The sequence below is a fragment of the Leucoraja erinacea genome, chromosome 24 (assembly GCF_028641065.1).
Source record: "Leucoraja erinacea ecotype New England chromosome 24, Leri_hhj_1, whole genome shotgun sequence".
NCBI classification, from domain to species: domain Eukaryota; kingdom Metazoa; phylum Chordata; class Chondrichthyes; order Rajiformes; family Rajidae; genus Leucoraja; species Leucoraja erinaceus.
In genome coordinates this window covers 25,168,010-25,190,703 of record NC_073400.1, presented here as the reverse complement: position 1 = coordinate 25,190,703, position 22,694 = coordinate 25,168,010, and the positions used below count along the sequence as shown (strand labels likewise).

Below are 22,694 nucleotides of genomic sequence, written 5' to 3'. Positions count from 1 at the left end.
ATACAGAATATCATTCAGTGCAAGATAAGGTTCAGTAAAGTTCAATGAAAGATAGTCCGAGGGTTCTTCAATGAGGTAGATGATGGGGAAGGGCCGTCCCCAGTTGGTGAGAGACAGTTGCCTAATAATAAGGCTTTTATTCCCACACAGATCTAACTGGTTGCCCCCTACTAACACTCCCCTTGAGTTAAGAAACATGTAGACAGGTACATGGATAGAGCAGGTTTAGAGGAGACAGGTGGGACTAGTGTAGATGGGACATGTGGGCAAGTTGGGCCACGCTGTTTGGGTCACTATGACCCTCAAACTCACCAAGCTTCTTAACCATCTTCTTGTTCTTGTTCAGTTTCTTTAGAGCCTCGATGTCCATGTGAGGGAGATCGGCTGCCTTTGCCTCGTCACAATGTTGCTGGTCGCCCAGTACACATATGGAGAACTTGGGGCGGGGAGCCGTCTTTAGCCTAGGCACAATGATGGGAGTGTTAAAAGCCTGGGGAAGCTGCAGAATTACAGACAGCATTCAAGGAAAACTTTTGTAGACGCCTTACCCTTGCTGCTGGCTTCTCGAGCTTATCCACCAGCAACTTACTGCTTACAAATGGTCGGTAGGATCAGCAATAATGCATCACCGTACCTTCCCTGGTATTTAAAGACCCAGGGTAATGGTCCGTCCACACCTTTTCAGGCAGGACTACCCATGTTTAATCAGTGCTGAAGCCGTGTGGAAATAGCATTTGTGAACAAACCAATTATACTCCTATTCCACAGCTTGTGCACTGAGAACTGGGTTGAGCAACAAGAAGTCGAACCTGACGGTGCCAGAGAAACGTTTGTCCTTTTGAGGGTCGTAGTTCTTCAGGCTGACTTGCAGCTCCACGGATTCCAGGAACCTAAAATATTATTCAAAAGATTAGCAGAATTAGTACATAGATTTTAAACCTCTATCATTACGCGAAATGTCTGATCCTGTAATTTGATATAGCGGCAAACATCGTGGTCCACTGTTAAAGGTTCTGTGCAACACCTTTGAATTCAAAGGTTTTTTTTTAGATACACAGCATGGAAACAGGTCCTTCGGCCCACCGAATCCACACTGACCTGTGACCCCGCACACGAGGGACAATTTGCATTTACGCTAAACCAATTAACCTAGAAATCTGTACATCTCTGGAGTGTGGGAGGAAATCGAAGCTCCCGGAGAAAACCCACACAGGTGACGGGGAGAATTTACAAACTCCGTACAGACAGCACCCGTAGTCGGGATTGAACCCGGCTCTCTGGTGCTGTAAGGCAGCAACTCTACCGCTGCGCCACCATGTCGCTCACAAGGGTTCCTTTATTATCACGTGTACCAAGGTAGTGATCCTTTTTGTGCATATAGAACAGTAAGATTGTTGTACATAAGTACAACCGCATACAGCAATAATACATAGAAACAGCCCACTGAGTCTATATGACATAGTCGGCAGGACTTGGCACCATTTCACAGCACCAACTGCAGCTGGTCATGAAGGCCCATTGCAGCCATCGCCTCCACCCAGACATCCTACACACTTTATCCCACATCTCCGGAGCCACCTCACAGCAAATGCAGCCAACAGTGCTGAGATTCTGCATAGCCACTGCTCCAGAGCTACCTGTGGACGCCTGCAGAAAAGGGCCTCAAAGTCTTTAGACATGGCATAAGTTCCTTGCCCAACAGCTAGCATAGGTTGGATTTGGATAGCTGGAGTCTATGGATTTGATAGCTGGAGTCACGTTTTAGTTTGTGTCACATGTACCGAGGTACAGTGAAAAGCTATTTGTTGCCTACCAGTCAGCAGGTAGACAATACATGATTACAATCGATCGATTTACAGTGTATAGATACATGATAAGGGAATAATGGTACATAAGGGAATAACATAATGAATTAACGAACCACCTGGGTAAGTTCACTATGTTAAGTCTTCATGTCCATTAAAGAGGTACACAACTTACATAGAAAATAGGTGCAGGGGCAGGCCACTCGGCCCTTCCAGTCAGCACCACCATTCAATATGATGTTGATCATCCTAAATCTGTACCCCATTCCTGTTATACCCCCCATATCCCCTGATTCCGTTAGCCCTAAGAGTTATATCTTACTCTCGAAAACATCCTGTGAATTGGCCTCCACTGCCTTCTGTGGCAGAGAATCCCAGATTCACAACTCTCTCGGTGAAAAAGTTATTCCTCATCAGTCCTAAATAGCCTCCTCCTTCATTCTTAAACTGTGTGACCCCTGGTTCTGGACTCCCCTCAACATCGGGAACATTACTTACTTGCGAGTCTTCGTCACGGATCCCTGAAGGACTTCCCGGACACCTTCATAGAGTGTATCCCGAGATACTTTGCTGCTGTAACGTGAGGAAAAGCTCCGATTATATTCTCCAATGTCAAGTCATCAAATAAGCATTGCTCAAAAATAGGCATTGTCAATTTAACACTCTGTGGACTCTAATAAATGATGAACACCATATACAATAGTAACTGGTGCAGCAGCATCTATGGAGCGAAGGAAATAGGCAACGTATCGGGCCGAAACCGTTGCCTATTTCCTTCACTCCATAGATGCTGCTGCACCCGCTGAGTTTCTCCAGTACTTTTGTCTACCTTCGATCTCCCAGCATCTGCAGTTCCTTCTTAAATACAATAGTAACTGTTCACCTAATGCCCGCAGTAAGTCGCACCCTCACCCTAATACCATTGGGAACATTTGCTTTGGGCAGTGTTATTTCGGCATTTCGTTCATCTCCCCCCCTCCTCAAGGGGTCCAAATGACCCCCCATGTATCTCCTATCTTATCTTATGGGTCAGCACCCCCCCAGACTCATCCCCCCTCCCCCCTCCTATACCCCCCCCTCCATCTCCTCTCTCTCCCTCCCCTCCTCCCCCTCCATCCCTACCCCCTCTCATTCCCGAAATGCATTAACTGTGAATCCTCTGTGGCTCCCCTCCATCCCCTCTTCTCTCTCCCCTCTTCTCTCTCCCCTGCTCCTCCACATCCTCCACCTACCCCCCCTCCATCCCCCCCCCCCCCCCCCCCCCCCCCCGCTCTAATCCCGTCCCCCCATCGCCCATGAGGCCCGGGACCAGGGAATCACATCCTATCGCAGTGAAACAGCAGCGGATGGATCGTATCGCGGGTGCCCCGTGTAGCTGCGGCGGGGCTGGATCTCGGGGAGGGGACGGACGGGTCGAGGGGCGGGTGTGGAGGGAGGATGGCGGCGGATTGCCGGCGGTGGGCGGCCTCGGCCTCGGCCTCACCTCATGATGGCGGCGGCGGCGGGGAAGAAAGGGAGCGGCGCGGCGGAAGTGACGCTCTTTATAGGCGGCAGCGGACGGGACGTATCGCGAGAGCGGGCGGGGAGGGGGTGGGGCCTATAATGGGCGGGGCGTTTGGGAAGGGGCGGGGCTCCGCGCGCCGTCACTCAAATGTCCAGGGAGTTTCATTGTCCCAGATAGAACAATGACAGCCAGAGCTGCAGCAACACAGATAGAAACATAGAAAATAGGTGCAGGAGTAGGCCATTCGGCCCTTCGAGCCTGCACCGCCATTCAATATGATCATGGCTGATCATCCAACTCAGTATCCCATCCCTGCCTTCTCTCCATACCCCCTGATCCCTTTAGCCACAAGGGCCACATCTAACTCCCTCTTAAATAAAGCCAATGAACTGGCCTCAACTACCTTCTGTGGCAGAGAGTTCCAGAGGTTCACCACTCTTTGTGTGAAAAATATTTTTCTCATCTCATTACTCATCTAAAGGATTTCCCCCTTATCCTTAAACTGTGACCCCTTGTTCTGGACTTCCCCAACATCGGGAACAATCTTCCTGCATCTAGCCTGTCCAACCCCTTAAGAATTTTGTAAGTTTCTATAAGATCCCCCCTCAATCTTCTAAATTCTAGCTAGTACAAGCCGAGTCTATCCAGTCTTTCTTCATATGAAAGTCCTGACATCCCAGGAATCAGTCTGGTGAACCTTCTCTGTACTCCCTCTATGGCAAGAATGTATTTCCTCAGATTTGGAGACCAAAACTGTTCACAATACTCCAGATGTGGTCTCACCAAGACCCTGTACAACTGCAGTAGGACCTCCCTGCTCCTATACTCAAATCCTTTTGCTATGAATGCTAACACTGCCTGCTGCACCTGCATGCCTACTTTCAATGACTGGTGTACCATGACACCCAGGTCTCGTTGCATTTCCCCTTTCCCTAATCGGCCACCATTTAGATAATAGTCTACTTTCCTGTTTTTGCCACCAAAGAGGATAACCTCACATTTATCCACATTATACTGCATCTGCCATGCATTTGCCTACTCACCCAGCCTATCCAAGTCACCTTGCAGCCTCCTAGCATCCTCCTCACAGCTAACACTGCCCCCCAGCTTCGTGTCATCCGCAAACTTGGAGGTGTTGCATTCAATTCCCTCGTCCAAATCATTTAATATATATTGTAAATAGCTGGGGTCCCAGCACTGAGCCTTGCGGTACCCCACTAGTCACTGCCTGCCATTGTGAAAAGGACACGTTTACTCCTACTCTTTGCTTCCTGTTTGCCATATATATATATATATAGAAGGGTCTCAATCCGAAACGTCATCCATTCCTTCTCTCCAGAGATGCTGCCTGCCCCGCTGAGTTACTCCAGCTTTTTGTGTCCAACTTTGGTTTAAACCAGCATCTTCAGTTCCTTCTTACACACACACACAGGGCCTGTTTCTACGCTGTATCTCTAAAGATCTCTAAAGTCAAGAAATAATGGGGGAAAAGACAGCATTGCACGATTGTTCTTCTCTGTGCATAAGTGCTGCAGGAATTGGCAGAGTTGGGTGGGGACTAGCAGAAAATCTGAAGCAAAGGAACGTGTTTTTTTGCTAAAAAATAAACATTCAGAATAATAGAAAATACTGTCCGTACAAAACAAGACCAGTGTAATATCTCTTCTGACATTCTGAGCGTTTATACATTCATTAGTATATTCGGTAGTGTTCACAAATTATCCTTATACCAAGCATCCTCGTGACTCGTGTGGTCCCTAACAACTGCGCTAAAACTCAATTTTACATGGCTTGTTTTATTATAGTTTATCAAGTCAAGTCAAATCAAGTTTATTTGTCACATACACATACGAGATGTGCAGTGAAATGAAAGTGGCAATGCTCGCGGAACAACAAAACAACCAAACAAATTATAAACACAATCATAACACACATATTATTTTACATAATAATTATATTATATTAGAGATACAGCATGGAAACAGGCCCCTTGGCCCACTGAGTCCACGCTGACCAGCGATCTCCGTGCACTAGCCCAATCCTACACGCTTGGGACAATTTACAATTTTTACCGAAGCCTAGAAACCTGCACGTCTTTGGTGTGTGGGAGGAAACTGGAGCGCCCGGAGAAAAGCCACAGGGAGAACGTGCAAACTCCGTACAGACAGCACCATTAGTGTGGATCGAACCCGGGTCTCTGGCACTGCGCCGCCCCTTCCAATATTTAAACCAGTTTTAAATAAGCAGGTTAGGATCGTATTTGTACAGCTGCCGCCTTAGATCTATAGATCCAGCTGGCAATGAGTTTGCAACTGCCTTGTAACCAGGGATTGTTGGGGGGCAAAGAGCATTAGAGTATTGACTCCACCCATTTGAAAATGTTGCCTCAGTGCAAATGCACCGTTCAGCACGTAGAAGGTAGAGCCATTTTACACGTCTGCCAAGACGCCCATGGGCGGGTGGCATCTTTAAACACTATCCCCAGAGTGGTTTAAACGTGCGTTTACTGCATTGCACCTTGCCAGTGGTTTGAACTGTGTGTCTAAATGAAACACCTGCAAGGGCTTATCAGATAAATACACTATGTGCTGTGTCGCTAAGCCTGGCAAAGCAGAAGATCCCAGTTCTGATCTCCCAGGCCTCTGCTGAGTTAGCTGATCTCAACAGGAGCAGGGCGCCCTTCACTGCACCTGGACGGAAGAGGAGAAATATTGGTGAGTAGTTATTTGGCAATACAGGTCCACCGCCGATTTTCCAGCACCCTCGGTTCCAGACCCTCTCTGGACCAACAGAGGTCACGGCCTCTGAGCGGAGACCAGCGGTATTGGGACGTTCCGCCTAGGCCACTGAGGGGCCAAGAAAACGGCCCGCAGAGTTGGCCGCGGGAGTCAGCTAAGGGAACAGATCTGCCGGTCCCGGCTGGGCCCGAGTTCCAGACCCCCGGCTACGGGGGGGGAAATGTGGCCCACCGATCGGCCCCGGAAAACCCGATGAGGTCGAGATTGGCCGCCTCACCCTGCCGAGGTGCCACATTATCAATTTGACTTGGCGAATAGTATATTTTAACCTCACATAACTAGCGCCTTTACAGGAAATACTCCCGTTAATAGTGAAGATAATTTATTGGATTATAATAATAAATGTTAAAGTTTGAAAATTAAGTGCATTATAATTATCTGCTTATCAAAAAGTATATTTACTACTGTTAGACTCATCTTTTCCAAAGCAGTCTCGGCTGCCTCATGTATGGTCTAATTTGAACTCAACTAAAGTTCTGTTTCTGATATCCTAACTTGCTCTGAATGCCATTCATGTGTAGGAAGTAACTGCAGGTGCTGGTTTACACCTAAGATAGACAAAAAATAGTGGAGTAACAGCGGGGTCAAGGCAGCATCTCTGGAGAAAAGGAATAGGTGACCTATTCCTTTGCCTGACCTGCTGAGTTACTCCAGCATTTTATGTCTAAAATGGCCCAGATTCACCAGCCTCTGACTAGAGAAATTGCTCCTCATCTCCTTTCTAAAGTATGTCCTTTTATTCTGAGGCTGTGACCTCTTGTCCTAGACTCTCCCATTAGTGTAAACACCCTCTCCACATCCACTCTATCCAGACCTTTCACTTTTCGCTAAGTTTCAGTGAGATCTCCTCACATCCTTCTAAACTACAGTGAGAACAGGCCTAGTGCCGTCAAACGCTCATCGTATGTTAACCCAATCCTCCCCGGGATTATTCTCGTAAACCTCATCTGGACCCTCTCCAGGGGCAGCACGTCCTTCCTCAGATATGGGGCCTCAAAATTGCTCGCAATACTCCAAATGCGGTCTGACCGGCACCCTGTTAAAGTCTCAAGATTACATCCCTGTTTTTATATTCTAGCCCTCTTGAACTAAATGCTAGCATTGCATTTGCCTTCCTTACTACCAGTTCGACCTGCAAATGAACCTTTTAGGAATCCTGCAACAGCATTCCCAAGTCCCTTTGCACCTCCGATTTCTGAATCTACCCATAAAGACCCTTCCAATAAAGATTCGCAAAGGCCTATTGTGCAGCACTGAATGTCAGTGTTGCTGTCTTTAAGTGCGCAGTTGCAATTTTTCAGCAGCTGTGGTCGGTAGCCAGCCCACAACCCCTCCCAATCTCATCTATTCAATCATTTTAAGATATCTTCGCACGCACATCCCCCACGACCCTGTATCAGGACATTGAACTTTCTGCCCAATTAAGGGTAGCTCAGAGCTTCATCACAGAACCAGGCCCTTCGGCCCACCCAGTCCACACTGAACAGCAAACACCCATTCACACTAGTTCAATGTTATCCCACTTTCTCATCCACTCCCTACACACTTGGGGCAATTTACAATTAACCCACAAACCTGCACGTCTTTGGGATGTGGCATGGAACCGGAGCACTGGGAGGAAACCCATGCGGTCACAGGGAGAACGTTTAAATTCCACATAGACAGCACCTAAGATCAGGATCGAACCTGGGCCTCTGATGCTATGAGGCAGCAGCGGGCGGTATGGTGGCATAGCGGTAGAGTTGCTACCTCACAGCGCCAGAGACCTGAGTTTGATCCTGACTACGGGGGCTGTCTGTACGGAGTTTGTACGTTCTCCCTGTGACTGCGTGGGTTTTCCGCGGGTGCTCCGGTCTTCTCCCACACTCCAAAGATGTGAGTTTGTCAGTTAATTTGGCTTAGGTAAATATTGTAAATTGTCCCTGGTGTGTGTGGGATAGTGCTAGTGTGCGGGGATCGCTGGTTGGCGCTGACCCGGTGGGCCGAAGGGCCTGTTGTATCTCTAAACTAAACTAAATCCACTGCTGCACCACTGTAAATTGAAAGACCTACCGGTAACTATAATTGTGCAATGATTGAGTAGGGAAAAGTAGTGGGTGTTGTCTAGGAAGCAACTGCAGGTGTTTGGTTTAAACTGAAGATAGGAGAAGAGGAGGAGAACTTCTTCAAAGTCGACCTTGAGGAGATTTAAAAAATATATTTTCTTTATTAGAAGCATATATATATCATAACCAAAACACAATTTGTTTATCAGTTACACATTAACACAGCTTCTGTTTATTTTTTTAATTGTTTTTTTTTGAAAGATAGAGCTATAGAAAGAAGGGAGGGAGAAAAAAGACAAAAAAAAAAAAATTACCAATAACAAAATTTTGGAGTTAGGTTCGTAGATTATAACGTGTAATTATTCATCCAATCCTGGATTCAAGTTTCAGTCAAGCTTCCGTGCTGGACCTTGAGGAAATTTCGCAGTGGGTACACAGTGGCTCCCAGACAGTGTCATTTCTGCTGGGTTAATTAAGGTCACATCTTCCTGCTGAGCAATCACTCCGTTATCTATCGTTTTTTATTAATTGGCAGGAATGGGATAATGTTACTGACTGTTCATTTATTTTCTTACCTTTACAGTGTGTTGCGATGGTAATAATCTAAAATATGTAACTTTCACATTAGACTTTAGAGATACAGCGCGGAAAAGCAGGATCTTTGGCTCACCGAGCCCGCGCCAACCAGCGATCACCCCGTACACGAGCACTATCCTACACACACCTTGGGACAATTTACAATTTACAGAAGCCTGGAGTGTTTGAAGAAACCGGAGCACCCGGAGAAAACCCGCGTACAGGGTATTCACTGAATGTAGAAACATAGAACTGCAGATGCTGGTTAATACACAGAAGGACACAGAGTGCTGGAGTAACTCAGCAGATCAGGCAGCATCTCTGGATCACATAGATGAGTGACGTTTCATGTGGGACCCTTGTTCAGGGATCATGGGGGATCTTATCTTGAAACAACACCTATCCATGTTGACCAGAGTTGCTGCCTGACCTGCTAAGTTACTCCAGCACTCTGTGTCACTTTTGATCACTGAATATTGTGTCTGCTTCCCAAACAGCATTGGGAGCCTTCTGGCATTCCCTATTCAAGTCCACGGTAGGCCTTTCGCCTCACCGGGTCTACTCCGCCATTCAATCATGGCTGATCCCTGCCACCTAATCCCATTTTCCTGCCCTCTCCCCATAACCCTTGACACCCGCTCTAATCTTCTTCTTCTTCTTGCGTATGGCGTGCACAGCCTAAAGTTGTGGGACAACTTGTTCTATTTGATCTTATTTGATTGTGCACACCAGGTTGATTGCATTCGTTGAAACAGGGAGTATTTCCACGTGAAGAAATAGCGGAGTCAGGGGATATCGGGTGAAGGCAGGAACAGGGTACTGATTAGGGATGATCAGCCATGATCACATTGAATGGCGGTGCTGGCTCGAAGGGCCAAATGGCCTCCTCCTGCACCTATTGTCTATTGGAACCTGAGGGGTTACATTTTTTACACAAAGGGTGGTGGGTGTTTGGAACGAGCAGCAGGAGGAGGTACGTAATTGAGGCTGGGACTATTGCAACATTTAAGAAGCATTTAGGCAGGTACATGGATAGGACAGGTTTGGGGAGATATGGGCCGAACGCGGGCAGGTGGGACTGATGTAGACGGGGCATGTTGGTCGATGTGGGAAAGTTTGGCTGAAGGGCTTGTTTCCACGCCGCTGGACTCCACGACGCTAAGAATTGTGCAATTCTGCCCCACAACAAACAGAGGAAGGCAGCTCAATTAACTGTTTTTACTCTGATCTATTTCCCGAAAATGTTATTGAGGGATGTCTAGTGTTTTAATTTTTCAAGAGTCTCGAAAATCTGGGAGGAGTAATCTATCTGAACATAACCCGCTTACATAAATCTGAGCAAACCTGTTGATGAACACAGAAACAGAACGTAAAACTTCAATCCAACATCAAAATACTGAAAAGAAAAATAAGCTTTGCTAATGAGTAGGGTGGCACATTGGCACAGCGGGAGAGTCGCTGCCTTACAGCGCCAGAGATCCCGGTTCAATGTTGACTACGGGTGCTGTCTATGCTGTGTAGTGATGGTACGTTCTCCCCGTGACCTGCATGGGTTTTCTCCAGGCACTCTGATTTGCACCCACCCCGGTCCCGAATGACATACAGGTTTTTGGCTAATTGGCTTCTGTATATTCTGAGTTATTCGTAACTGTCACTGTATGTCAAGTTGTTACTTGTGGGTGGAGCACCAATGAAAATTCCTTGTATGTGAATACCTGGCCAATAAACTTACTTACTTACGCGGGTCCAGTGGACGACATCGTCGGGAGCTCGCAGGTCACAGGTTGGTGACCTGTTCTCCGGAGCTCCCGCGACAACAGCTGTGTCCGCTGGACTGGAGGGTGGCAGCTTCTGCGGCTTCGACCCCCCCTCCCCCCACCCCTCCCCCACCCCCCATCACTGAAGAAGGGTTTCGGCCCGAAACGTTGCCTATTTCCTTCGCTCCATAGATGCTGCTGCACCCGCTTTTTTTGTGTACCTTCTCCAGCATTTTTGTATACCTTCGATTTTCCAGCATCTGCAGTTCCTTTTTAAACACTAGTGTATGGGGTGATTGCTAGTCGGCACGGACTCAGTGGGCCGAAGGGCCTTTTTCTGCGCTCTATCTCTAAACTAAACTACTATTCCAGTACACTTGCAATTTTTTTAATTGCCATGTAATAGTTTAATAAACATTCCAATAAACCTGGTAAATGTAGAGTGCAGTCAGAATCTTTATCCCCAGGATGGAAAAATCAAATACTAGACGGCATTGTTTTAAGGTGATAGGGCCAAAGCTTAAAGGAGATGTGTGGGGCAGGTTTTTTTACACAGAGGGTGGTGAGTCTCTGGAACACGCTGCCAGGAATGGTGGTTAAGACAGATACAACAGCAGCGTTTAAGAGGCCTTTGAACAGCGCATGGATATGGAGGGATGTGGATTACGTGCAGGCAGAGAAGAGTTGGGCTTGACATCACGTTCAGCATCGACATTTAGGGCCTGTTCTTGTGCTGTACTGTTCTATGTTCTATGGAGCAAAGATCCTATTGCGGAGCAAGATAGACCACTCCTGCTAAATGCAATGGGCTGACGTGTAGTACACAACGGAACGGAACGTGGGCCTTTTTTTCATCCATTTCCGTAACTGGACCCGACCCGCAGTGTAATCAACGTTGCGGGGGAACAGTTTGTGTTAATAAATTATAATTCTGAAAATGAGGAGAAGATTTTTACCAAATAGCTTTTATTTTTACGAGGATGTTTCCATAACCGGCTTCCGTCTCCGTACTATTATCCTACGGGATCTTTGGTGCGGAGATGGAAACCGGTTACGGAAATGGGGCCGAAAATTACCCATGAATCTGCCCATGACCGTACTACGTCTTTTTTGTTGAGTGGACTATCTTGCTCCGCTATAGGATCTTTGCTATGGAGCACTGGAAACAGAATGAGGGAAGTTTCAAGGGAACTTGGGAAACAGGTCACACCACTGGGTTTAAAGGGAACATAGAAACCAGGGGCCCAGTGTGAACAGATGAGAAGGAAATGGAGTCTTGTTATGCTAAGAGCAGTGCGGTAATCAGCACTGGTGTGTCACATGCTTCATCAGCAGCAATTCCAAGAAATCAGATATTGTATTACCAGACCTTTTCCGTATTTGATTACGAACATAAGCAAACACAATGTGTAGGAAGGAACTGCAGATGCTGATTTACACCCAGGATAGAGTCGGAATGAGTGATGTTTCGGATCAAGACCCTCCTTCACACTCTGGGTCTAGACCAGAAACATCACCCATCCTTAATCTCCAGAGATGCTGCCTGTCCCGCTGAGTTACTCCAGCATTTTGTATTTATCTAAAAGCAAACACAGTCTGAGCAAAGATCATTAAATATGTTTATCGAGGGATGGGTACTTTCAATATGCAAAGTTCAGTCAGGCACTGGATCAACAGATGGGAACAGTGTTGTGTGCGAATATTCAGGCCTCATAGAACATGTACATGAACCATTGGAGCGGCATGGTGGCGCAAAGGTATAGTTTCTGCCTTACAGCGGCAGAGACCCGGGTTCGATCTCAACTACAGGTGCTGTCTGTACGGAGTTTGTACGTTCTCCCTGTTACCTGCGGGGATTTTCTCCTTGATCTTCAGCTTCCTCACACACTCCAAAGGCGTAGAGCTATGTAGGTTAATTAGCTTTGTATATGTGTAAATTGTCCCTATAGTGTGTGTAGGATAGTGTTAATGTGCAGGGATGGCAGGTTGACGTGGACTCGGTGGGCCGAAGGGCCTGTTTCCGTGCTGTATCTCTAAAAAAAAATCAACAAAAGAGCAATCCTGACCTAACATTTACCTCATTGGAGACCTTCGGACTATAATCGGACTTCACTGGTCTTTATCTTGCACCAAACGTTATTCCCTTTATCCCGTATCTGTACACTGGTGGGTCAAAGGGCCTGTTTCCACACTGCATCTCAAAGTCTAAATTTCAGCCCCCATAGTTCATCTTGTTTAAGTTCCTGTATGGGATTTAATGTAACGTGGGGGGAGCCATTACACGCCAGCTACCACATGGACATGGCAGTGTGGCTTCACCATGTTGTGGCAAGTGGAGCATGTTGACTGGACGCCTGACGCTGCTGCATGGATGTTTATATTCACACATTGGTGGACATCTGTGTGGGTCCCTACCTTCCCCCACTCATCCCTACCTCCCCCACTACACACCCCCTCATGCCCTCCCCTCCCTCCCTTCCTCCCTCCCCCTCTCTCCCTTCCCATCCCTCCCTCTCCCTTCCTCACTCCTTCCCTCCCCCTCACTCACTCACTCACTCACTCACTCACTGGGGTGGGAGATTGCAACCTTCACGTGGTCCACCCTGTTTCGACAAATGCAATCAACCCGGCGTGCACAATCAAATAATATCAAATAGAACAAGTTGTCCGACAACCTTAGGCTGTGCACGCCATATGCAAGAAGAAGAAGTCACTCACTGCCTCCCTCTCTTTCTTTCTCCCTCCCTTCCTCTCTTTTGCCCTCTCTCTCTCTTCCCCTGTCTCGCCCTCTCGCTGTCACTTTAATGCCCTACCCAGAGGCCGCTCCATGGCAACGAGCTCAAGGGGCCGGTCACCACAGTGAACCTGTGACCCTCTCACCGTTAAACATAGACCCAGTTGCCGCAGTCTCCGGCTTTTTAACGACATCGATGTTGATGTCTTAGCTGGAATACTCTGCATCCGTTTATTGTCGGCACATGCCTGCAATCAGCAATGAGACCCTTACTTGAAATAATGTATTTCAAACTGATAAGGTGACTCTAAGATGACATATGCGGCATTCCCCCAATCCCCATTGCCCTCTGTGTATTGTCCTCTGTGGATTCACAGTGGAATCAATGCAACTGCAGACAACTATCAATGTCCCTGGGATTTTAGAGTTCACAGCAAGATGATATTGGGGGGTATACCTTACAGAAACATGAGACTAAAATGAACAAATTGACTTTTCTCAGCCACAGACACACAGACTTTTAGCACAGCCTCTTGAAAGGAGTTATTGATTTTGTGGGAGAACTCAAATTTCATTCAATGTCACTAAGAGGCAGACCAAAGATCCTATAGCGGAGGATCTTTGATACAGACAGCATTGGCGATCACATCCACTGCTATACAAACGCAACCTGCATCCAGAATTGGAAAGGGAAAAAACGAATATTGTGAGTTAAAATAAGAATTAGATTTGTCAGAGGTTGGCAAAGTAAGCAAAGGGTTTATGTTTAAGAATAAACTTAGAGACCATAGGCCTTTTTTTTCTCTTAGCTTACATCCAGATAGTGAAGATCTATTAGTTCTTGACCACAGTATTCTGTGTTGGTAACTGTTTGCATGAGAAACATGTAATGTTTGGCTGAGTTTAGAAATGCAGGCATTTCGGTTTCAGCCCACCTCAGTCCGCACCGACCAGCGATCCAATTAAATGTATCGCTATCTTGTATCTTGAGAAGGGACAATTTTAGTTTTTAGCTGACCAGGAGAATTAGAGATGCAAACGCGGTGCGGTTTTGGTCCTTCAGGAGGAACCGACGATCGCAGAGACCAGCTATCCCCGCAGGTCAGGTCGCTACCCTACAGACACTAGGTACAGACAGCACCCCGTGGTCCAATTTACATATTTGGCAGGAGCTCTACCGCTGCAAACCTGTGCGGTTTTGGAGTGTGGGAGGAAACCGACGATCTCAGAGAAAACCCACGCAGGTCAGGTGGAGAGCGTACAGACTCCGTACAGACAGCACCCCGTGGTTGTGATTGAACGCTATTTGGCAGCAGCTCTACCGCTGCACCCCCATGTGTGGAAGGAACTGTAGATACTGGTTTACATCTATGATAGACACAAAATGCTGGAGTAACTCCGCGGGTCAGACAGCATCTCCGGAGATAAGGAATAGTCTGAAGCAAGGTCTTGATCCGAAACGTTGCCTATTCCTTTTCTCCAGAGCCGCTGCCTGATCCGCTGAGTTTCTCCAGCTTCTTGTGTATGCATGAGAAACATGTTGCATTTGACTGCAAACGGGACTAGCTTAGATGGGGCATCTTGGTCAGGCTGAGGGACTTGTTTCTGTATGGCTCTATGACTCTCCAATATTAGCAAAGGAGGGCATCACAGAAGATACAAGTGCATATGCACAAGCCTGATCCACGTATAAAATATAAAGTATGGTGGTGCAGTGGTAGAGTTGCTGCCTCACAGCGCCAGAGACCCAGGTTCGATTTTGACTACAGGTGCTGTCTGCAGGGAATTTGTGCGTTCTCACCGTGACAGCGTGGGTTTTCTCTGGGTGCTCCAGTTTCTTCCCACACCTCAAAGACATACAGGTTTGTAGGTTAATTGTCTTTGGGCAAAATTGTCCCTTGTGTGTCTTATCCAAACATCCCATCTTCAGATTGCACCATTTTCTCTTTAACTTTCCAGATAAACAAGGAGATTGTGTTGCTCCTGTGAAGTAACAAAACACATGAAGGGTTTCCTGACATGTCGTGCTTGTTTGTTTTACTGTAGGTGATAGCTCTGTTATTTTCAGTCTCGAGGGATCCTAAAATGAGAAGGGAAATACTCAGATATAGGGTGGAAATGCTGCTCTGCTAGGAGTAGGCCATTAGCTCCTCTGGTTTGTTCCACCAGGTTAGTTTAGTTTCGTTTAGAGATACAGCACAGAAGCAGGCCCTTCGGCCCACCGAGTCTGCACTGACCAGCGATCCCCGCTCACTAGCACTGTCCTACAAACACCAGAGACAATTTACATTCATACCAATCCAATTAACCTGCAAACCTGTACTTTCTTTGGAGTGTGGGGGGGAACCAAAGATCTCGGAGAAAACCCCACGCGGTAATGGGGAGAAAGTGCAAACTCCGTACAGGCAGCACCCGTAGTCGGGATCGAACCCGGGTCCCAGGAGCTGTAAGCACGGTAAGGCAGCAACTCTATCGCTGCGCCACTGTGCCGCCATTTAATGTGATAATTGACCTGGATGGTTTAAATCACAAGTTCATGGTAGATACATGGAGTAAGACAGCAATGAAGGATGAAAGAACTAACTTACAACCCAGCGGTATGAATATCAATTTCTCTAACTTCAAGTAACCCTTGCATCCCCTCTCTCTCTCTCTCTGTCCCTCCCCCACCCTAGTTGTCGTACTAGTATCACTGTCATCCTATTGAGTTGCACTAGTCTGTATAACTCGTTATCACCTAGCACGCAGCCAACAATGGACCATTGTGGGCTCCACCTTTCCTTAATCATCCTTACTCTTTTGCATGTCTTTCATTCATTTCATTTGTTCTATATCTCTCCCTATCAGCATCCATATCTCTCGTTTCTCTTTCCCCTGACCCTCAGTGACAAGAAGGATGTCGACCTGAAACGTCACCTTTCCTCCAGAGATGCTGCCTGACCCGCTGAGTTACTCCAGCTTTCTGTGTCTACCTCTGGAGGATGAAGGATTCTTTCTGAAGCCAGGGGGAGCACCCAACCAACTTCTCTCACTGCTGACAGCTACAATTATCTTGTATGTTTTCTTTTCCGCCAGGAGGCCAGTGCTCCTCATACAACTGACCCACCAGCTCAGACTTAACCCCTTTGTCAAACCCATTTCACATTGTTCCATTGCCTGTATCTCCAGCGTGAAGAAGGGTCTCGACACGAAATGCCAACCATTCCTTCTCTCCAGAGATGCTGCCTGTCCCGCTGAGTTACTCCAGCTTATTGTGTCTATCTCCAGGCTCACTGTCTGGTTATTTGCAAGATCTTTGTTCGTTTGATTCACCTTATTTAGTTTAGTTTAGTTTTAGTTTGGTTTAGTTCAGTTCAGTTCAGAGCTACATTGTGGAAACAGGCCCTTCAGCGCACCGAGTCCGTGCCGACCAACAATCATCCCATACTCTAGTTGTGTCCTACACACTAGGGACAATTAACGGAAGCCAATTAATCTACATACCTGTACCTCGTTGAAATGTGGGAGGAAACTGAAGCACCTGGAGGAGACCCTCGTGGTCACAGGGAGAACGGGCAAACTCCATGCAGGCAGCGCCCGTAGTCAGGATCAAACATAATCCGGAGTATAGGTGGGTGGTCTGAAGGACCTGTTTCCGCGCTGTATTTCTAAACTAAACTAAACACCAGGAGAAAGAAAGAAACGCGGATGCTGGTTAATACACAGGCGGCACAGTGGTGCAGCTGGTAAATCTGCTGCCTCACAGTGCCAGAGTCCCGGCTTCAAAACTGACCTCGGGTGCTGCTAGTGTGGAGTGTGCACGTTGTGTCGAGACGCTAGGGATTGTGGGTTAATTGGCCTCTGTAAATTGCCCTCTATTGTGTAGCGAGTGGATGAGAGAGTGGGATAACATAGAACCAGTGGGAACGGGTGCAGGTAGACAAAAATGCTGGAGAAACTCAGCGGGTGAGGCAGCATCTGTGGAGAGAAGGAAATAGGTGACGTTTTGGGTCGAGATCCTTCTTCAAACCGATGTGTGGGTATAGGCAGACGATGCGACGATGGTCGGCGCAGACTCGGTGGGCCGAAGGGCCTGTTCCCATGCTGTATCTCAAAATTGAAACTTAACACAAAAGGACACAAGGTGCTGGAGTAACTCAAGTTTCACTGCACTTTAATTGGTACATGTGACAATTATTGAATCTAACAGGTCAGACAGCATCTCTGGAGAGAAGACAGATAGATGACGTTTCGGGTCGGAACCCTTTGCACTTCAGCTCAGTGTATCATTTTGTGCATCACACCTGGATATGGCCAATAGTTGCTGTGAACTTGAACTGTGAAGATCCAGCATTCTCCAACCGAAACGTCACCTATTCCTTCTCTCCAGAGATGCTGCCTGTCCCACTGAGTTACTCCAGCACTTTGTGTCTATCTTCAGTTTAAACCAGCATCTGCAGTTCCTTCCTGCAACGGTTGCAGGATTATATGTACTAGTTGTTACTTCAGCTAAACCCTCATAACAGCGTGGGAGAGGTCAGTAGCGTAGCTCGATGCTCATTTTTCTGAGCTGCTTTCTTGACGCGACCTGTGCTTGCTGAGATGCACTGTTCCCTTATTCACTTCCTGATTGTGTAACCGTGAATCGGATCCCGCCCATGCTGGTTAAACAGCAAACAATAAGTCATAGAGAGACAGCGGCATCTGCACACACTCTCACTCAGCCAGGAGCAGCTGCAGCCTGGAAAATCAGCGGTGGCCAAGACGGTAAGTCTGATGCAGCATCTTTCTCTGTGTTAGCTAGAACATTTTTTTTTTAAACTTTCTGCAACCGACTGTGTGGATTTTCTCTGGAATTGTTGTGAGCTTCCTCTAATATGCAGTTTACAGTTTAATTTATGGTCGCGCGTACCGAGGTACAGTGAAAAGCAAAGATCCTATAGGAAATTTGGTGAAAAGCGTTTTGTTGCGTGCTAGCGTGTCAGCGGAAAGACCACATGTGATTGCAACCGAGCCGGTCGCAGCGTTTAGATGATGCACGATAAGGGAATAACGTTCAGTGCGGGTTAAAGCCGGCAAAAGTCTGATCAAAGGACTGTCCGACGATCACCAATGAGGTAGGAAGTAGATTTCCATTGCTCCATAGATGCTGCTGCACCCGCTGAGTTTCTCCAGCATTTTTGTGTTACCTTCGATTTTTCAGCATCTGCAGTTCCTTCTTAAACACAGTAGTTCAGGACTGCTCTCTGGTTGTGCTGGGATGATTCAGTTGCCTGATACTGATGGGGTGCTTTCCTCCGCCTGAACTGGGTAAACAAACTGCAGTATGATCACTTCAATGGATTGGATTGGATTGGATTGGATTCAATTTTATTGCCATTGCACTTTTCAGTGCAACGAAATGGTTTAGCCTGCAGTCATAACATAGAATAAATAACAAACACGCAATGATATGAAGGTTACACAAAAAAGCTGGAGAAACTCAGCGGGTGCAGCAGCATCTATGGAGCGAAGGAAATAGGCAACGTTTCGGGCCGAAACCCTTCTTCAGACTCAATGATATGAAGTGCTCTTGATCGAATACTACTTGAATGAATAAGCTCGTTCAAGAAGTAACTGCAGATGCTGGAAACTCGAAGGTAGACAAAAGTGCTGGAAAAACTCAGCGGGTGGGGCAGCATCTATGGAGCGAAGGAAATAGGCAACGTTTCGGGACGAAACGTTGCCTATTTCCTTCGCTCCATAGATGCTGTCTCACCCGCTGAGTTTTTCCAGCACTTTTGTCTACCTTAAATGAATAAGTTTATTGTCCAAGTATTCCCATACAAGGAATTCAACCGCATACTCTAATCATGGACAACAGCACTCGGTTCATGTAGTAACCCAGTATTTCTCCAACCCATACAAGGAATTCAACCGCATACTCTAATCATGGACAACAGCACTCGGTTCATGTACTAACCCAGTATTTCTCCAAAACCGAGATGAGAAGAACTTTTTTCACACAGAGAGTGGTAAATCTTGGAACAACAGAGGGTAGGGACAGTAGTGGCTAAATAGCTGTTGTGAAGGGGATCAGGGGGTACCCTTGAACGGATACTGAGTTGGATGATCAGCCATGATATTCGCTGCAATTTGTAATTTCTATGTTTCTATGATACCCTTTCCATGCCTCCATTTGTTTATGTATCTTTTCACACTGCCTGACCTGCTGAGTTACTCCAGCATTTTGTTTTCTATTCGAATAGCTGTTGGCTGGTCGTTTTTTAATTCCACCCATGCATCTTGACATTGTGCTGATGATAGATGCAAACAGCTGGAGTAACTCAGCGGGTGAGGCAGCATCTCTGTGGAGAAAAGGAATAGGTGACGTTTCGACTGGAGGCTGAAGAAGGGTCTCAGCCCGAAACGCCACCTATTCCTTCTCTCCAGGGATGCCGCCTGACCCGCTGAGTTACTCCAGCTTTTTGCGTCTATCTTCGGTTTAAACCAGCATCTGCAGTTCCTTCCTACTATTTAGTATCGTGATCAGTAGCTTTTCCCAAAGTCGCCAACAATCAGTCATCATTAACATTCATGCCTGGCTGCGATATCTCTGATACTACTTTGCTTGGACACTGGCAGATGTGTGACAGGTACAGATATTTATACTGATCAAGGTTATGTCCTGAACACAAAAATACTGACATATCCATACTTCCAGTTTCCCTCTCCACCTGTCTCTCAGTCTGAAGAAGGGTCTCGTAAGGTCATAGTGATAGTAGAATTAAGCCATTCAGCCCATCGAGTCTACTCCACCATTCAATCATGGCTGATCTATCTCTCCCTCCTCACCCCATTCTCCTGCCTTCTCCCCATAACCTCTCCTGCCTTCTCCCCGTACTAATCAAGAATCGATCTATCTCTGCCTTAAAAATATCCACTGACTTGGCCTCCACAGCCTTCTGTGGCAAAGAGTTCCACAGATTCGCCACCCTCCGACTAAAGAAATTCCTCCTCATCTCCTTCCCTAAAGAACGTCCTTTAATTCTGAGGCTGTGACCTCTAGTCCTAGACTCTCCCACTGGTGGAAACATCCTCTCTACATCCATTGTCCCAATCTCGACCCGAATCGTCAACCTATTCCTGTTCTCCAGCGATGCTGCCTGACCCGCTGAGTTACTTCAGCATTTTGTGTCCATCTTTCTTTAAATAACCTCTGGGGCATATATAATATTCTGCATCTGCCGAAGCACATTAGAAGTGCCGTGTAGTCACTGCTGCAAATAGAAAGTACCACAGTCAGTTTGTGCGGAGCAACTTGCAGTAAAGGTCCACATCATTTTGACCACAGCAACTCCTTTTTTTTAGTGGTTTTATTTAAGTATGAATATCGGCATCAGGCAAAGGTCAAAATCGCCACATTTTTCTCAAAATAATGCCGTGGGAATTTATTTTATTTCCTCTTTGCCGGGTCAGTGTTGGTCAGAGATCATGATGTCCAATTGCACAGAGCCTCTATGATGTGTCACAATGTAGGCAAAGGCTGGCTTTTGTGGCCAAATCTCTGGTGTTGGCTTGGAATCCCCATTCACAAAGTCATAGAGTGATACAATAAGCACTTCGACCCAACTTGCCCAGCTACACTAGTCCCACCTGCCTGCGCTTGGTCCATATCCCTCCAAACCTGTCCTATCCATGTACCTGTCTAACTGTTTCTTAAACGGTGGGATAGTCCCAGCCTCAACTGTCTCCTCTGGCAGCTTGTTCCATACACCCACCACCCTTAGTGTGAAGAAGTTACCCCTCGGATTCCTATTCAATCTTTTCCCCTTCACCTTGAACCTATGTTCAACCTATTCTTCTGTCTCAGAGCTGTGCACCTTTAAAACGAAGGCAGCCTGTCTACTCATTCAGCAGATCCTGTAAAATGAATGGAGACAAGGTGACAAAAGTTGCTGCCTCACAGAGCCAGGGACCCAGGTTCGATCCTGACTATGGGTGCTATCTGTATGGAGTGTGTACATTTTCCTGGTGACCTTCCTCCGGATGTACCCTGTTTCCTCCCACATCTGCAAGATGTGCGGGCTTGTTGGTTAATTGGCTTCTGAAATTACCCCGAATATGTAGGGAGTAGATGAGAAAGTGGGATGACATAGAACTAGCGTGACAGAAAATGCTGGTGTTACTCAGCGGGTCAGGCAGCATCTCTGGATAAAAAGGAACGAATGACATTTTTGGGTGGAAATCTTTCATCTGATGAAGGGTCTCGACCCGAAACCTCACCAGAGATGCTGCCTGTCTGACCCCCGCTGAGTTACTCGAGCATTTTATGTCTGTCTTCGGTGTAAACCACCATCTGCAGTCCCTTCTTGCACTTCAAACTGGTGTGAATGGATGATGGGAGGTCGGCGTGGACTCGGTGGGCCGAAGGGCCTGTTGCTCTTTGTGTGGAGATAGCAAAGTTGCTCTTTGTGTGGAGATACAGTTGAATGATGTGACGGGAGGATGTTTTAAGCGAGCTATCGATTCCCAGAACCAAATGTTGTTTCCATTCACCCTTCACGCCTGCAAAGCCCAACGCGTGCAGGAAAGGCGCAGGATCACACATACACACAGCAGCGTTGCAGATGTCACAAGTGAGGCAACCACACGTCAAACCCGAATGCGCAACACAGACAGGCTTCAGTGTAAAACCATGACTTCAGTTGAATTCTATTTCCATCGTGCTGAGTAATCGCGGCCCCGGTTGGTTCAACAGTTGGCAACAGGCTCAGAGTTGTTGGATCAAGCAGCAGCCTATGCTGTGTGGTATTTGCATGCTCTTTCTCACTTTGCATGAGGAAGATGGTGAAAGCAATGCTTGAATCACACCATGGTCAAAACAGGAAATTCAGGGCGAGAGAGCCATGGTTTAAATTAGAGATGCATCCTGGAAACACGCCCTTCAGCCCACCCTGTCCATGCCGGCCATCGGTTAACCTTCACACTAGTTCTATGTTATCCCATTTTCTCAGCCACTCACTGTACACCAGGGGGAATTTAGTATTCAGTATTCAGTATTTAATTTAATGTCATTTTAACTGAGTACTTACATACACAGATGAAACGAAAAAAATGTTTCTCGATCAGTTACCATCAGTGCGGTTAATAAAAACTGAATAAATACATATAGCTTTAAAAAAACATTTTTTTTTAATTACCATATCTAAAAATAGGCCTAAAAGTTGAAATAATAACAGACATTCAGACCGAACAGTGGCTTTACTTTGACAGGTGTCTAGCTGTCATAGTATGGGCGAGGTTAGATATGGTGGTGTATGATATATGGGGAGGGGACACAGTCCGTTAACCAATCTTATTGCCTGTGGGAAGAACATTACAGAAGGACAATTAAACTACAGACCCGCACAGGCCCTCTCACAGGTGATCTGAGGCCTAGGCCAATTTCAATGTTAGAGGCCCCCAAACCAAGATCCCTTTGAACAGACAGAGATGAGGCCCATACCAAATGGCA

At 46.8% G+C, this 22,694-nt stretch overlaps 2 protein-coding genes across 2 annotated transcripts in view; one reads left to right on the top strand and one right to left on the bottom strand.

Moving 5' to 3' along the window:
* The window catches only part of rpl10a (ribosomal protein L10a), a 216,781-nt gene that overhangs the window by 1,334 nt on the left and 192,753 nt on the right, over positions 1-22,694 (bottom strand). The window contains exons 2-5 of the mRNA XM_055654849.1: positions 3,289-3,321; positions 2,304-2,378; positions 810-890; positions 313-461 (exon numbers count right to left, since the gene is read on the bottom strand). Of these exons, the coding sequence (XP_055510824.1) occupies positions 313-461; positions 810-890; positions 2,304-2,378; positions 3,289-3,293 (310 nt within the window). The 5' untranslated portion in view covers positions 3,294-3,321. The remainder of the gene's footprint in view (positions 1-312; positions 462-809; positions 891-2,303; positions 2,379-3,288; positions 3,322-22,694) is intronic.
* The window catches only part of LOC129708827 (F-actin-monooxygenase MICAL3-like), a 54,051-nt gene continuing 48,891 nt past the window's right edge, over positions 17,535-22,694 (top strand). Inside the window, exon 1 of the mRNA XM_055654834.1 lies at positions 17,535-17,965. The gene's annotated coding sequence lies outside the window, so the exon portion shown is untranslated. The remainder of the gene's footprint in view (positions 17,966-22,694) is intronic.